Source organism: Ceratosolen solmsi, unplaced genomic scaffold (genome assembly GCF_000503995.2).
Source record: "Ceratosolen solmsi marchali unplaced genomic scaffold, CerSol_1.0 scaffold6, whole genome shotgun sequence".
Taxonomy (NCBI): domain Eukaryota; kingdom Metazoa; phylum Arthropoda; class Insecta; order Hymenoptera; family Agaonidae; genus Ceratosolen; species Ceratosolen solmsi.
Window position 1 is genome coordinate 5,074,096 of NW_011948414.1, and position 19,277 is coordinate 5,093,372.

A 19,277-nucleotide genomic window follows, 5' to 3' on the forward strand; every position below is an offset into this window, starting at 1 on the left:
CCTTAGTCACATGTAGGAAAACAGCCGGATTCATTTTGGTGAATACGGTCTTTCGCATGCCTGGAGACATATTGGTGACCACTTTCAACTATGTTTGAACAAATGACCGGTTTGCAATGGAAGTCATTGGAACAGTCATCCGTTGCATTTGGATGGATTGTGAGGCACTTGCCTTGCACGAGATAACAATAAGCAAGAGCGAGTAGTGGATTACCGGTGTAAAACTGTCCATCACCCAGTGTCATTTGGCCGGACATATCAATATGTGTGTATTTAAGGGGGTTGTCGCTTGTAATACCATGCTGAAACAAATTAAATATGCAAGCATTAATTTTTAAATTTCGAGTGACCGGATGTTTTTATATACAGTTATTAAATTTTGATAATGGAAAACTTCGTAAGAGAGTGATTGTTAGACCAACAAAATAATTGAAGGTTTTGGATGGGCGAAGGGAGAGATGGGAAAGGGCATTTAAATTAATTAACTATTTCGTAACAATTTTATTTCACATAAACAATCATAATAGTAAGATTATACAATATAATTAGAGATGATAATTAATTTCCCTAATTATTATGATTATATTTTATTTATATTATTGTTGTTGTTTCATTTGTAATTTAATAGTTGAATTGACACATTATTAGAAACATTGTTCTATATGTATTTCAGTTATAGAAGTTTTCGAAAGAGAAATTTTACAATTATTATCATTTAAATTATTTCAATTATTAAATTATTTAATTATAATAATATAAAATACTTATGTATTATGTATTACATAATACATTGTGTTTAATATTATTAATTATACAATACACGAGCGATAAATTAATGTGCTTCGATAAAATCAGATAAGGATTAAATTAAATTTTTTAATTACAAATTTCAAATTGCGAACAGATTAGATTTCATACACAAAATAAGGATATTAGAATTTCAAATGAAGTATTAGCTATTTGATTTTAAATGTCATAGTAAGCGTAAAATTATAAATTTCGATTTTCGAATGTCAATTATTCGTGACTATTTATGCTTGATGCGACTGATTGGGGAGATTGTTTGTGTAAATTTTATTTTATCGACTGCTTATGATATAAATAATTTATAAATTCGTTTATTTCAACCATGTCATCGCGTCGGAATTATGTCGGATGCTACTTATCAACTACTTATCAACTCTTATATGAAAGATGGAGAGGCTAAAATCAATTGCTAGAGCGGCAAGTAAACGATCGCAAGATAATTCAGATTTATGGACAAAGACAGACTTTAAGAAAGAGGTAAATTTTTTCGGTAATAATTTTTGCTTCTGCCTGATATTTTCAAGACCAGGGAGGTCGGTCCGTTGGGGAAATTGGCGCTTTGTTGTATAAGAAACGGTATCTGCAACGATCATAAAAAGCCAATCTCTATTACCGTAGTTTTAACGAGCTCTCAGGAAAGAACTCGAAGCAAACGAGAAGTTGAAGGCTGCATTTAAGGAAAGCAATCATCAAAAGCGGCGAAATGGTTACGTAAAAATGAGATACCTCGGTTATGGTTTTCGAGGGCGAGTCACGCAAAAAGCGTAACTTTTTCCTTACTGTGAATATTAGAAATTAGGATATTTGTTGATGGGCTGCGATAATAAGGTAGAGGTAGGCGCGACACGAGCCAGACTGTTAAAAAGCGTTACTCTCGTCTATATTCAACGAGGTGTCAGTCAAAGCTATAATGGGCCATAAACAACTAGAATCATCCGAGGAATTTATTGCAATTATATTTTGTTTCTGTAATAGTATGTGGGTATGCCATATCTATTGATTTTAATCACATACTTATAATAATTAGGTGGTAATTAAATTGAATTAAAATATCTTCTAGTAGGGTGGTTTTTTTTTTTTTTTTTTTTTTTTTTTTTTTTTTTTTTTTAACAAATTGTATATAATAATGATGGAATTGGTTTTCAAGGAATTATGATGTATTGGAAACATATTTCTTTTACAATATATATTTATTAATGTCGCGTGGCAGTTGAATTAAAATAAAATTATAAAAGAGTTTCTTATTAATTAAATGAAATATCCATTTTTCTTATATTATCAAAAGATAGGGCATATATTGAACCAGATTAGTATTTTTTTATTTTTAAAAACTTATTTTGAATTTATTATACATAAAATGCAATTCTTATATAAATAATTATTCAAGTAACATAAACACATAGTGTACATTATAGAAGAATTTTTGATCCCTTAACATATTGTATATGAAAAAAAAAAAAAAAAAAAAAAAAAAAATCGTATTCGAAAAAAAAAGAAATCGTATTCGCTAGTTAGTATAAGAAACATTCTTTGAATGCGCAAAAATATTAATACGAAAAAACCAAATTGTTTTTAAAGAACAATGTGAGCAATATAATATCTCTGCTTTAACTGCTGTTTTTGGCGAGGTTGTCTTCAAATTCCTTATTTAAAAACCTTTTAGCGAGCGCGAGGATTGGTGCTCCCGTTGCTATATCTGGTAGATCTCCTGCACTGGCTGCGATGTCAAGATGACTGTATTTAAGAGGCTTCTCGCTTTCCTTACCAGACTGCAAAAGTTGATTAATTTTAGTCAATTTAGTTGAATCATCGATCAGGTAATGACGGGATCAGGAAATGATGATGGAAGGAATTTGTGCTGGATTCTTGGTTTCCTTAGGCTTCATAGATTATACTTGATTCTTTTTGTATTTTTCAATGTCGAATGGAACATTTACAGTATATTACTTGACTTAAATTTCGAAGAGTATCAAATACAGTAAGTGTATTGGTTATTTTGAAAGACATTTAATTTAAGAGTTGTAAACGAAAAGGAAAGAAAAAAAATTATAAACAAATAGAACGATAGTACTACTAGTTTTCATAAGAATTAAGTTTTAATTAGTTATAGTTAACCTATTGAAATTATTAAATGCAATTGTTATTTACATTTTATTTTAATGTTATTTGTATTTTCATTCCACTCATTCTTGGCATGAATATAATTTAATACAAAAATAATATATTTTGTACATATATTCTGTTATTTATTTGACAATTTTAAATCTCTAATTATTAAATATTATTGTTATAATATTTTTATAATATTCGTAAGCTTTTCAGTCTATAACTCAATAGATTCATAAAACGTCATTTTACAAAACGCAATGAATGTTTATTAAATTCCTTACATTTTATGCACATGTAAAACATACTTATAAACAAAATTCTGTAAATAAGCAATCATTATTTTAAATTAACGTTTAACATTATATTTTATGAATTTTTTATATCAAGATTTTATTGTAGCAAATCAAAAGAAAAGATTATAATTATAATATAATAAACTGTAGGTGTTAAAAATTAAATTTGAATAGCAATGAAAAATTGTACATTGTCTGGTATTTATATGATTATTATGATCGAATTATTTATTCATTTAATATTTAATATTATAGATGAGATACGATAATATTAAAACAATTTTTACAGGTGAAATAATTCATTTGTAAAATGATAATTAAAAGATACTTTTTGTCGGTCAATTTTCAGAATTTAATGAATCATTTGATTTGAAAACTGACACATGAGTGAGAGAGCGGACAAAAGGGAATGGGAGAATGGGTAATAATAGATAGAGAGAGAGAGAGAGAGTACGAGAGAAGGATGAATGGAAGGATGCAGGGATGGACGGACAGGGAAACCGACTGGTAGTGGTAGGGACGTGGGGGGTGGGAGACCAGTACCAGATGTCGACGATTGTACGACTCGACTACATCCCATATGGTAGGGACGGCTGTCGTGTCGTCACGTCGTGCAACGTCTCATATATGAGCAGAAAGTGTGCACTTGTCGTTCTGATACGGATGAGAGAGAAACAAAGATGAAATCTTGTACGTCTACAAATACAAACATGTGCACGACGCGAAAATTCGTCACGAGATGGAAATTGGGAAGTAATGGTTGGCACGATGTGCAAAGGTGTGAATAGAGTACTTTTTAAGATGAAGAAATGATTTTTTCTATAAATATAGATAGTACTATAATAATTAAATTTAATTGTTTAAGGAAATTTTTTTTATTTGTCTAATAAAAAATTCAAATAAAACGCATTAAAACATTAAAACAATTAAAGCAAAATATTGGGTACATTATTAGTGACAATTTTTAACAACTAAAAAGAAGTTAATATAATTGATTAAATTTACACATCCCTCTTTCTCTAAGCAATAAATTAATTAATTATTTCAAGTAGGTACATTGTAAAATGCTATAACACTCGCATTTTCTAATATATAAAGATTTCTTTCAATCTTAGCGCACAGTATCTTGGTGAACGATAAGTTACTCATTTAAATATAAAATTTTTTTTTTTTGAACTGTAGTGTGTATACTACCTATATTTATTAAGATTTAAAAAAATATTTAATAATAGAACAAGTACATTTTTATAAATAATTACAATATTTTAATGTACATAGTAAAAAAATAAAATGTTTTTTTAGATTTTATAGCTTAATGTAATAGTTGATGTAATCTAATACGCATAAAAGCTGCTTATAATATTTAATAAGAATTTATTAAAGTTCAAATAATTCATGTCCGGATCAGGCATTAAAAGAATTTTAGCAAGAATTTCAAATATTTTACAAAATCATAGAATTACGCTGAATGAGGATGCTTAAATCATAGTATCCGATCTACATTCATGATTTAACATTTTTAATAAAGATTCAAATTAACTAAACGAGAAATGTTTCCAATAAGTTTAATTATAATAAAACAGTTAAAACAGTTAATAAAATTAATTATAGTTAAACAGTAATTTATGGTATAATTAACTAAAATTATTATAAGACTAAATAAAATAAACTTTTGATAACCTTTTATATTTTTCTCATATAACGAAACAATACATGACGTGTATGAGGTGTTTTAAATAAAAAAATCAGTTATAGATATATAAATTAATTTTGTTATAATTTGTTTAGAAGTCTCCCTTGTTATTAAAGCTTTTTCTTATTATTTTATTTATTTTCTCTTCTTTTATTCACAATTATACAATATTACTTTTATCATTTTTATTTATATTTGTTTTTTAAAATATCTTAGAATTTGTATGAGGATGATATCTTTTAAATATAATTAATAATTAAATTATATTAATTTTATTATCTGATTTTTGTAACTATAATTTTATGATTATAATTTTTTTAAAAAAAAAAAAAACTTTTTATACAAAAATTATCAAATTAATAATATTTTCTTATATTTTTAAATTGACTTAAATGGTAAGATAAATTACTATTAGTTTTTCAATTTTCAGTTCACTGGAGCTATTTCTTATTGTTTGCTTTTTATTTTGTTGTTTATTTTTATTACCTCATTACTTACTTAAAAGATATTTAAAATTTTATACTTTGAATATTTTATAAATCGGGTTACTACTTATATATTTTTGTAATTACCCAAGTGCGCTTATTTAGTTCTAAATTGAACTGATATATTAATATTTAATAGTCTTAATTATAGTTTATAACAATATATACGTATAAAGGTATCAAAGAATATTTAAAATATTTAAAATAAGTAATACTATCTTGAAAAATGAAAAGTACCTTTTTAAGTCCAGATGACATCATAAGAAAAGCAGCGGGGCCTTGATGCCCTCTTTCTGATCCAACACTCGATTTTTTTCCAGATGATTGTAGTACATCATCGCCTTCGGCTTTACCTTTATGCGAAGCAAAATCTTCTCTACGCAATATTGAAACTTCAAACATATCGCCCATTACCTCCCCACAAGCTTGTAGTTTATAAGCATTAGATTCCGATCTTGCAACAGAATTGTCTATCACAATCTGAAATCCATAAATTTAAACAATTATTTTGCTTCGCGAATCCTTTATTTTTATAAAATATACATTGAGCTAAATGAAATAATTAACATTTTATTAATGTTAAAAATATTTTTCAATAACTTTAAAAAATTTAATAACAAATATCACAATTTTTATTCATCCCCGCCATTTTTTATATCAATTGAAAATGAAAAAATTTTATTTAAATAAATATAATAATTTTTGGGACAAATTTGAAATCTTAATTATACGTATTAGAACTTCTTTAATACTGTTCATTACTCATTTATTAATGTAGAGTTTTATTTCTACATCCGAATAATATATTTCCAATCAATCAAATTCATACTTTTGTAACATACATATTCATTATTACATATTTCTTAATGCTTATTCATTGCTCTTCAAAAGTTTATTCTTCACTAATTATTTGCTATACGTTAAAAATTGTTGGAACACGACATTTCAGTTACTATCTCAATTTTCAAATACCGAGTAATTTATTTAAAATTATAAATATGTTCCATTAGACATAAAATCTAATTAGTTACACTTATTAAGTAAGTTACTATACATTCAGACGGGAAGTAAACTTTTATTGGCAACTTTAAATTACTTAAAATTGTAGTATATACGTGAATCGAATTGCAGCATTTATATGCTAATACGCGAATTAAAGTACTAACTTGTTACATGGTTATAATTTTGTATTAGATTATCATAGTTGAAAAATTTACTTTTAATTTTGTTATTAAATGTAGGTAAACAAGATGGGTAAACAAGACATGCTATATTACCGAAAATCCTTTTCCGGCGCTCATTTGCGCATGTCCGGTAAGCGTGGCAATGGTAAAAATATGAGGATTCACCGAACACATGGCCATCTCTTTTATATGATAAAGAATGTCAGCCATAACCATCCGGCCTTCGGCATCGGTGTTGTTTACACGTATTCTGGCACCAGATCGTCCAGTAATTACCTCGTCAGCGACGTAGGCTTTTTCACCGCAGTTGTTACGCACGACCCCAATTGCCGCCACAACCTTGACAGTTGGTGGTTGTAGAAGATTTACAGTCTGCAACGTAACGTCATAAGATTTATGCAATGAAAAGTATTGGTATTTCATTATTTGATAAAAATGTGTAAATAATTTGCATTGGATTGATAGATCTGATATTTATTTCAAAGAAAAATTATCCAAGTTAATTAATTATACAATGAGTTTTATAATAAGTAACAAACCGGGCAAACACACACGCACACACACACACGCGCGCGCGCGCGCACCAAAATTGAACTAATATTTAATATCCATGTAGTATCTATTAATTTTAAACATACATTATGTTAACAAAATGTTTCAATGATCTCTTTTGGATTGATATCATATCATTTTTATATGTAATTTTTTTAATTTTTTTTATAGTAATTGAATAACGGATAAAATTTTAACAATTGTTTCTATTTAATAAACGTAAAATTTTACTTAACATTATTTTATACATTCGCAATAAAATTATAATATATATATATATATATATATATATATGTGTGTGTGTGTGTGTGTGTGTGTGTGTGTGTGTGTGTGCTTGAGTATATAAGAATAAAAATATTTTATCAGCTGCTCATTGCACTTATCCAAACATTCTTTCATTGGCAATACAAAATTTTCTCAAAATATTTGATTCTTCATAATTAGTCTTAACATTTAAAAATATATTTATATTTCTATAAATATTTCGACATTTATATTCAACATAATTCTTAATTACTTTTTCACAAAAGAATTTTCTTAATATTGATTTTGGAATGAATATTTTTTTTTTGCAAATAATTTTATCGGAAAAGAGCATCTTTTAATACAATGGTCTGTAAAAAAAAATAGCCACAAATACCTGCATGAAGCCAATTGAAGCAGCAGCACCACATTTATCCCGGCTCATACCGACCATAGCATGGTTAGTTTTAATATCAGCACCACCGGTGTCATAGGTCACACCCTTGCCGACTAGCATAACTGTTTCGAGGACGCAGGTAGGATCTTTCGGTTCGTATGTAAGGAAGATAATTCGACCAGCGAAACGTGGAATGTCAGCGGACGCACGATTTACAGCTGAGAAGAGTGGATACTCGTATTGCAGAATTTTTGGATCGGAGATGACCTGTATATCAATGTTTGAACCAATGAATACATTGCGAATGTATTCTTCAATACGCACTGGTGCCATTCGTTCTGGATCCGATCCGCCTATAAAAAATCAATGTGCTAATTAAGTAAACACTATAAAATTTTTATTCTAATAAATATTAAGCATATATATATATATATATATATATATATATATATATATATTGAAAATTATATATGATCGTTAATGTTTATAAAAATATCAATCAATAAGTTGTATAAAAGTTTATGACTGAAATGACGTCTTCTCATAATAAATTAATTCAGAAAATTAATTAATTAAACAAAAGAAGAAAAGAAAAATAATTTACTTAAATCCGAATTGGTTTAATCAACCGCTGACACACAGTAAGTCAAGTTTCGAAAATTTGCATATAGAAAAAGTTTGCTTCGTTAAAATAATTAAAATATATTATTTTTGGTCGATTTTATATTGAAGTGCACATAATTCCATATACTTTGAATTATGTATACATATCTATATAATGTTCATACGATATAACAATGCATATGCAATTAGCAAGTACTCTTAGTACACAATTTATAATATGTATAGGAACCTTCAGGAACCTGCTTCGATCCTTCGAAGATCGCACATACATTATTGTAAATTTAAGTATCACGATTTCGAATTTAAAACGTATATGAAATAATTCACGATATTTTTTAAAATTATTTTTTTGTTTTATTTAATTTTCATTTAATATTTATATGTATAGATAATTATTTTATAATTAACAATCATTGTCTTGTATATAATATACATTCATTGTCATTGATATTTTTATAAAATTTCGAAGCTGTCCAACAATAGTTTCATTTTTCAAGACTCACCAGGAATCAAAATAATTATAAAATAATTATTATAAAATAAACTCTTTTTTTTTTTTTATACATTTACAAATTCTTATAGTATATTTCTATGCATGTAAAATATTGGTTCGTGTAAGAGAAATTATTATTCTTATTCTGTTTAATGTATGCTGAGGAATATAATTCGATAAAATCTAATTTAAAGAAAAAAGAAAAAAGTAACTATAAATTTATGTAACTAGAATTATGCTCGGAAAAATAGTGTTCTATTATATTATCTTGACGAACTTCCAAAGTGTTTCAGTTTTCCAATCAGTACCTTAATCTACACTTATAAAATTACTTAAAAAATTAGGAATATATAATTATAGCATTAGCATAAACTTTATAGTATATAGTTTAATTTGCTACTTGAAAACTAAACTAGTAGTTACATAAAATAAAAGTATCCAGATTCTAATAGCTGATTCATATATGTCAACAGATTTATTATTTATTCGCATTAAAACACTTTCTTATTATAAGCAGTAATTTATTATCTAAAGCAATATGTAAAGTGGTACTGTTGGTAAAAAAAAAAAAAAAAAAAAAAAGAGTCTACTCCAAACTTATTCCAAACTAATTATTTAGGGAATACAAATTGTTGAATTATTCATCAGCAAATGTTTCAATATACATAATCACTAAGTACATGTGCATAAAATGTAAGATCGACTTTTTAATCGAAATTGAACAATTGCAGTAATAATGGCATATGGATATATTATGTAGCAACATTATTTCATATACTGAGTGAATTAATTAACGCGATCCGTTTTTTGACAATAAGGCTTGTCATTTCATACCATACTTTATATACGTTCATATATTGCATATTTTATTCTTATTAATTTATACACCCTTCTGTTGCCTAGCATAGATTACATACTCTCTCTCTCTCTCTCTCTCTCTCTCTCTCTCTCTCTCTGGCTCTTTCTCCCCTCCCCCAATCTCTCGTTGAATATAAATATTTGTCATTCTAGACTTTACTTTCTAAGTCACGCTTTACTTTCTATATAGTATTATCATTATAATTTCTTTTATTTCTTATAACCTATTTTTTATCTCTATTTATTAATTCCATCTAAATATTTAAGGCCAATTTTAATTAAAATGTTTTTCATCATTTCCATTTATAGATTTTTTTATTATCAATATATAAATATTTAGCATTTATTTTTTATATATTTGCTCCATATCTACATTAAATGATTTTAAAAATGAGTTAGACTTCGAACAATTACTATATTATTCAGTATATTAAATAAAAATTATTATAATAACAAATTAATTATTTTAGAAAAATATCGTCGTACCTACTATATCCTGTTAAATATTTTACGCTATATCCTTTTCAGCATAATTTTGAAGTACTTACATTTTACTTTCTACATTTTCATTTCTTTTCTTTTGAACAAAACTCCTTTTCTATCTTTGAGCTTCTCTTCTACCTTTATATCTTTCGTCAAATATCTAGGAGATAGCACTCTACAGGTTATATGACCTTTCGTGACAATATTTAGACTGAAGTAATCTACTTACAACTTTGTTAGTAAAAATTTTATGGCATTTACAATATTTTTTATACTTTTGTTTTCTAGTTTTGTCTTTATAAAGTCATGACTTTTTAAAGATGAATACTAAAAAAAAAAAAAAAAAAAAAAAAAAAAAAAAAAAAAGACTTTATTCAATCAGAAATTGTACCTGAGTTCTTTCAATTTGCGTCTTAAATGATATTCCAATAAATAATTATTATATTTATGGATTACATCATTTATTTAAGCCTTCGTCTTATTAAAATTATATATAATTATTCATATTTGCATATATTAATTTTCTTTTACCTTTCTAACTGCAGCTGATTATTTCAGACTTCGATTGTAGTTTAATTCAATTTAAAATTTTATTAAAAGTAATTTAAAATTAAAAAATTTTGAGTTTAATTATTCAGTATTTCAACTTTTTCCTTTTCACATTAGTGCAAACGTATTTTTATAAAAGAATAATTTTTATTGGAAGTTTATATTTTCGAAACTAGAAAACAAAAACTTTAAGAATGCTTTCGTGAAAAAGAAAAAATCAACGCATATTTATTAAATATATTTAATAAGTACTTTTTAAAAGAAACTAAGCGTATTATGGTATTTTTAACTGTCTTTTTGCCAATTCAAAAGTTCACGGGGGAAACTTTGGTTTATACATGCATCTCTGATAATGTCAGAGCAATGTATTCAGTAATCGTAGTATTGCTAAACTCAAGACTACTTATAACTCTTGTTAGATAAGGTAAGAAAGCTTGTGCGTGTTGTATATGCACTATAAAAAATAAAAAAGTGTAAATGAAAAACTGAAACTTTCTAGGAAGATCGGTATTCATTTTGCAGCAATAGCAGTTGATTTCTTTTCTTTTTCCATTTAGTTAATAAAATTTTATTTCATTTTTCATACATATTAAAATTATTAATTTTTATTTTCGTTTTTCTTCTTTGTTATATTAGTTTCTTTTGTCCTCTCTCATTTATTCCATCTGACTCTGTAAATACTCTTCCATGTAAACTTTTTACCTTTCTATTCTTTATTTATTCATAAATATGTAAATAATTAAATATATTACAGTTTTTCCTTCTTGTACAATAAAATGGCATGACTATTGAAATGCAGTTTTGAAATTCAGTATTTTAATTTTGATATTAACGTTAATTATCAATCTTGTATACAAAGGTAATGATAACATGATAATAAGATTGAAAGATATTTGAAAACAAAAAATAAAATTATGTAAATATAATAGAAGATTTCCTTCACTTATGTTTTTATGAAATTTTAAAATGATGAATTAAAATTTAAAATTTTAACTATTTTAAATGACCATTATTTTTATTTACTTAAGTTTCTAAAAACCACCAATATGTACATTTCTTAAATAATTTGTATACAAATTAATTAAATCTTTTGTTAAGTTTAGTAAATTCAAACTTTGATAACTTTCGTCCTTACCTTATTATATTACTGGTAGATTTACTTTAATATCCTCAAAGATTACATTATATTTCTATTGGATTTGACATAATTTTATAACATTACTGTCGTTGCTTTATTTTTAATTTTCGTAATGCCATGTTATGATTTGCACTAACAATATTTGACATTAAACCTGATGCGTTAGTACTATCAAATTAAAGTTTACATTGTACAGCAAACAAAAGTATAAATTCAATTAAACTTGGTAGCGAATCTCCATTGTTGTTAATTTATTACACACACGAATAAATTTATAATATTTTAGTCGCAGACGCTTTAATATACACTTAATATACACTTTTTTTCTTTCGCACTATATTTTTGTTAATGCGGTGATAATTTTTCATTCCTTTCAATTAATACGATAATTACAGAATAAAAATTCTGAAATATTATTTAAAAATATAATATTTAAAACCATTGTATCAATATAAAGTAAGACAAACATTATTGACCAATTAAAAACAGTACCAATGTAAAGACTACATTAATTAATAGTTAATTATTTTTTGTAAAATTTTGTGAATGTACGAATAAAAGACTTGTTATTATTCAATAAATATCTAATAAGAAATATACAAACGATAAAATATTAAAAATTTCATTTTCAAAATAACAATCATCCTATACCGTATTATTGATATTTTAATTTTATACTTTAAATATGTGTGTTGCTCGATAAAAATTAGATATTTTATGCATGTTATTTTTAACAAAAAGTTATATTTAACTAGAAGTTAAAAATGCCGACATTCAAGTTTAATACCTCGTTATTTAAATGTTAACGATGATATAATGGAAAAAAATTGTTTTCTTCCCCAAGCATGACACGAATTAAAAATATTCAAGAATTTATATTGTAAGATACTTGATAATATCTTTTACAGCATCTGCTTTCTCAACATTAACATAAAAGCCTGCTCATTTTTAAGATAATAATTTTGTCCCTCTTATACACTTCTCCTTCATTTTCAATTGTGCTATGGAGGTTTAAAAGATGTCTGAAATACTCTAAAATGCCCACGTTACTTAAACTATATGAGTGTGTATGGTGATATTTACTGAAAGCATAAACTCACCGATGTCGCGGGCAACGAATCTGCCGCTTTCGAGAGAAGTAGCGAGCTTTACCACTCCCTGAAGTTTCTTGCTGCAAATCGGACTCCATATACCTAATGTTGTGGCCTTGTAAGAAAGGTCGGGACTGATTTCGCGAACCTCCAGGGGCTACAACATGGAAAAGCATTAGAATGGAGTTAATTTAAAACAGGGACAAATACATCCGAATTAAACTTGGGTGTCTGGTGGTTTTCGCTTGTTTAAACTTTTATTGCTTTTTATTGAAGTTAAGTTGGGAAGACAAATGAGAAATTCAATAGTTTGGTATTTTAAAATATTCTCTACTTTCTCATCGATTTAAATATATAAATTCAAAGAATAAATGAGATAATTTATATTGTATCTATTGTTATTGCACAATTGTTAAACATTAAAATATTTTCGTTTTTAAAATGTAGCTTTAATAGAGATGGAAAAACATAAATATAGCTATGTAGATAGCTCACAATAAAATGATTTGAGATACGTATTAATTTAATTTCTTATATAGCATGGAAAGATAAATGAATATATATATATATATATTATGTTTGCGAACGAGAAAGTAATAAAATGAATATGTAATACTAAAATTTACTGAAATAAATGTACATTTTACAATATTTTATTTTTGGTACTTAGCAAGGTAAAAACTGATCACATTCACGAACGCATCTGCCCCAATATATAATATATACATATACAATAGCCATTTTTTATGGTATTTTATTTAAAAAAAAAAAAAAAAAAAAAAAAAAAAAATATATATATATATATATATATATATATATATATACGCATATATATAAATTGTTCTATAATGATAATGTATGTTTGAAGACAATTTTTACTAAAATATTCTTGAAGCACTAAAAAAAAAAATTTTAACATTAAAATTAATAAACAAATTTATAATTACATTATAAAAAAATGCAAAATTTCATTCGCTTTATTATTCTAAAATTTTAATAATATACGCTATACGTGCAATATTTAATAGCTTTACTTTTATATTCCCATTTACATATAATTAATATTCTAATGATGTAACATTCTGAAAAAATATCAATTCCATTAAATCTTTACGCATAAATAGATAAAAATGAAATTAGAAATTTAAAATTAAATTTTATTAACATATTTCATGAAGCCAGTCTTAGTCTTACATTATCAAGGGCTCGTAAAAGCTATAAATATAAGAAACAGATTTTACATAATAATAAAGGCTAAGCTAGCAATTATACTTTCTGATGACAAGTTGCAAAATTCATTCGATTAGTGAGGAAAGATAGCGATTCAATCGAGCCAATAATTTAACAGCAAATATTTAATTTGTGCTTCATTTGCCGCTTAATAAGCGGCTTTAAGTGCTGTAAGGAAGGAATCGCATTCTATAGATGTTTTTGAAATAGTAGAAAATGGAAGTGCACGTAATCATCGCGGAGGATAACATCCGTTCTTTATTCCGTTTCCAATACTCCTTTAGCAGCCGATAATCGTCCTACCGTTCCGAATCGTCTGAATTTCGATGGTCTCCGTTTTCCGTTCTGTTCCTGAACTCCGATAGAGGACGGACAATAATTGTTACGTCGTTCCGAACCATCTAGATTTCGACGGTATCCGTTTTCCGCTTCGTTGACGAACTCGGATAGTACCTGATAACCATCGCGTAGTTCCCAACCATCTAAGGTTTCGATTTCTTTTCTTTTGCAAACCATTAAACTTATGATAAATCGCAAGAAAATTCTTATATCAATGGCATTCTATCGAATCATATACGCATCTAATAAACGCTAATAGTCAAAGTCATATTTATATTATTTTATTGTAATTTTTTGTAACGATTTAAGTTATTTGTTTATTTTATTGAATAATATTATACTTCGAAAGAATCGTGATACGATCTACAGTTATCTAGGTCAAAAGGTTGGGAAACTACGCATAAGATCGAAAGTGTAAAAGGCAATTTCGTTACACAGTCGCTCAAGTTATTTAAGGTTTTTTTTTTTTTTTATTTCATGCTATTTTATTTATTGTTGTAGTTTTATGAAACTGAAAAGAAATTGTATCAATTTCTTCGTGAGTGCGGTATCAAAAATTATTTAAAATTTTGCATTTCATTACTTTTAATATAATCTTATGAAAATATATCATTTCTACACGGTATCGGGTCTGGTGATCGCAACAATAACTTGATTGCTACTCAACGGAAAATTAAACAATATTGTATTCATAGTAGCCTGTTTTTTTTTTTATTTTTTAATTTTATGGCACTTAATATGGAAGAAGTTCAAACTGAAAAAAGTTCATATGGCCTTTTTAGTTACGGGCAAAAGTGTAGATATGCATAAGTAAGTTGGTAAAAAGTATCTACGGTATTAATTAGAAATGTTTTATGATGAACAATATATTATGCAGGATCTTAAGATACAAATAAATCTATTACGAATGCAAAATAAAGCTTCTAAAACTGAATTTCAAACAAATTCAAGAAACAATTGGAAATGCAATTGAAACCTTGAATAAGTTCAATAAATTATGTTTAAGCTTATAGTTAAATTTTTCTGTAAGTTGGTATCATCTTAATACATATATTTAACGTTCATCGTATTTCAATGGTTTTTACCGACAAGTAGCCCTTAAGTATCTTTATTTTATCTTTTAGATATTACAAGAAAAAGTGAAATTTTGAAGACTTGGTGTGTGCTTCAATTCTTAAATTGATGTGAATATTACTTATATTTTCAAAGCTTTTTTGACTCGAAAATATAAAATGAGAACAGTACATCACTCGTAATAGAAAATAAGTAAATAAGAGAGAAAATATAATACAATAATCATATAATTCACCAATAATCATAAAATTATATAATTCAAAGCTTATTTAAGTCAAAAATATAAAATGAGAACAGTATATTATACGTAATACAAAATAAATAAATAATAGAGAAAATTTAATACAAAAATCATGTAATCATAGAATTTCACTCAAAAATAGAAAATGCGGATTAGTTTATTATTCTCATAAAACAACAAAAAATAGTTTTCATATTATATTTTATATAAGCAAATATAAAGTATACGTAAATATTAAAAATCATTAATCTAGTAAGATTGATCTAATATTTGGGAATGAAAATATTTCTAAGATTCCTGTTTAAAAACCAAATAAAGACAATTTGTGGAATAGTATTATTTAAAAAATATATTTGCATAAAACGTAAAACCTGATTTATGCTATCAATAGTATAATATTTTTATAGTTTTTTGTATATAAATTTCAATATATAATTAAAAGATATTACTATGCATATTTTTTTGCATGTTAAAATATATTTTTTTATTTAATTACCTTCTAATAAGAATAAAGATATTATATACAAATATGTTTTTATAATAAAATCAATTATAGATAAATAATACTATACAAAACTCATAATTCTAACTAAATTATTATTTCGTACATTATTTGGAATTAGGTAAAATAAAAGAAAATATAACGAATTCGTTCGAATTAGGAAATTATTCTCTAGCTATCTGTAAATATTAAATGAATTCAATTTAGAAATTAAATTTAGAATTCACATAATTAATACCCTATTTACACATGCACGCATGCATTCGTATATGCAATCGAAAGACTATAAGTACAAGAGCATATTTTTAAACTAATGATGTTTAAAAATTTTCAAGTTGAAAAGTGTACTTTAATTTTATCTGTACACAATTTTATCTCGAACATTTAGTTATAAGATATAGTAGCAACAATTAAACGTGTTTTTTTCCTGATTACTCATAATAATGATTAACATTAGAATGTTTAAATTGACATCTCATAATCATTGTAATTTAATCAACAGGCAAATATCTTAATAAAGATTATTAATAATTCCATTTTAAAAGGTATACTATATTATATTCATACCATTTTTTTATAATTACAATTATTTCACTAATTTTTTCATTTATTCTAAATTATTTAATAGTAATTTAAATATAAAAAACATTTAATAAATGCAGTAGCATCAATGCTTACATTTTAGAAATTAACAAACTAATCACATACATTGTAATTCAGTTTTAATAAAATATTTAAAGATGTTCTTAATTAAAAATAAGCAATCAACAAAATCTTATGTTTTTCTAACTTTTTTTGTAATTACAATAAGCAAAAAAACACAACTAGACGCTCTATTATATTTTATTATACTTAATGTCTTAATTTTCAAGTTATATAAATATTATTATATTTATTAATTTATTAATAACTATATTTTTAGTAATAAAATATTGCATTTGAATTTTTGTTATATATTTACTTATTTATTTAGTGTAGATTAATAAATAAAAATTTAGCATGCATTAATAACTTTGAAAAATGACGATTTTAATAAATATTTATTTCACCTTAATATAGAATTTTTATTTGTAATACATTTTTTATGTTTAATTTTCACTGTGTATATTATCTTGGTAAATTTTAATTGCTCAATATTGGCCAGTTTATAAAGTCAATCAATAAGAAATTCCAATCGATAATAAATTTAAACATAAAAATTAGACTATGAATTTACAAAAAAAAAAAAAAAAAATTAACAATGAAACTTCAAATTTAATTAATAAGTGATATCTTATTTAATAATTATTTTTAACAAAACAATGTATTTATATGAATTATTTAAACTGAAAATTTATCACTGTTTACTGAATTAACATTTATCGACATATTATTTTAAAGCAACATTATTATTATATATGTTAACATTATAATTATGTTGTATCGTTATTAAATAAAGTAAAACTATCATTTTATTTTAATGCATTAATAATATTTAAGCAAACAATGACTAATAAGTATAATTATTGTCAGTAATTTCATATCATTTGTTGAATAATTATGGCAAAAATTAAAAAAATTTTCTTCTATTGATTAAAATTTGTGAAGTATAAGTATAAGTATGTAACTTTCTCATCTTCTTAAAAAATTAATATTATCATACCACATATGCATGTAGTATTTTAATCTAAACATTTTACACAATAAAGAATTTGAAATGTTAGTTAATACTATTTCTTTATGATAGGCAAGTATTGCCTAACAAGTGCGGATGTATGAATAAAATAATAAATAAACTAAAAATAACATATTTATATATTTTTATAAAAATGAATAAAGATTACTAGATAGATAAATATATAATTATAAAAACATATTAAAAATGATATGAAAACATAAATTTATTCCTAATTTTTTTAAATGTTTTTTTTTAACAAATTGATAGTATATCTTTTAAAAAGTAAAACACATTTTTATTGAAATTATAAAAATTATTAAAAAAAAAAAAAAAAAAAAAAAAAAAAAAAAAACAGGAAAATGTGGAACAATAAGATAATCTTACTATTATTTATTTTTCATAACTTAATAAATTTGCAACTGTTTCCATATATATATAATAAATATTCAAATTACATAATTCAATATATCCAATATAATATAGTTATATGCTTTATATAAAATAAGCAAATAGTTTGTCAAACATTCATAAATAATAGATTTATTTTTTCGCGAATACATTTCTCAATTCAAGCAGATACAGCATATTGAGATGCCGAAATAGTTTTATAGATAGATGTCTTTTAATAAATAATATATTATTTTCTTGCACTCGTAAAATCTTTTATATTTGATGATTATTCTAAGAAGTTATATTTCTCCAATGAGAAAGAAACTTTTTAATATTAATTTATAAAATTACATTATTAATATTATAATATTGTCGTTAGGAAATTTAATAAAAATAATTGGCATTTTAATATATTATTTATAAATTTTATAATCTTTTTTAACTTGGAAAGTTCTTGAAAAATAAAAATTGTTAAATAATATTGCTTTTATAATTATCTATACAATGGTATTTAATAAAAATGAAATACTAGCAGTGTTTGCACATTGCTGATTAATTCTGTCTCTAATAGTAAACTTAAAATTTATATGACTTATATTTGATCTGTTAAATATTAAATGCGTAGTGAGCTGTATTTCAGGAAAAAGAAAAAAGAAAAAAGCTGTATTTTGTAAAAAGTTTTATCCTTAAACATTAAAAATTACCCTTTTAACATTATAATATTAAAATAAGATAAAATTATTTTACATCGTTAAATAAAGTATCCGAATTTGCTTAATTTTTTATTCTTAGAATGAGAAAATGATTTATTTTAATCTTTGGCAAAGTTTAAAAGTACGACACTA

At 24.8% G+C, this 19,277-nt stretch overlaps 1 protein-coding gene across 2 annotated transcripts in view; it reads right to left on the reverse strand.

Annotated features, from left to right (window-relative positions):
• Positions 1 to 2,313: 2,313 nt before the first annotated feature.
• The window catches only part of Dip-B (Dipeptidase B), a 35,741-nt gene continuing 18,777 nt past the window's right edge, over positions 2,314 to 19,277 (reverse strand). For both annotated transcript variants that reach the window (XM_011506715.1, XM_011506716.1), the window contains 5 exons: positions 13,009 to 13,156; positions 7,764 to 8,116; positions 6,665 to 6,943; positions 5,625 to 5,867; positions 2,314 to 2,576 (listed from right to left, as the gene is read on the reverse strand). In XM_011506715.1, coding sequence (XP_011505017.1) covers positions 2,415 to 2,576; positions 5,625 to 5,867; positions 6,665 to 6,943; positions 7,764 to 8,116; positions 13,009 to 13,156 — 1,185 coding nt within the window. In that variant the 3' untranslated portion in view covers positions 2,314 to 2,414. The remainder of the gene's footprint in view (positions 2,577 to 5,624; positions 5,868 to 6,664; positions 6,944 to 7,763; positions 8,117 to 13,008; positions 13,157 to 19,277) is intronic.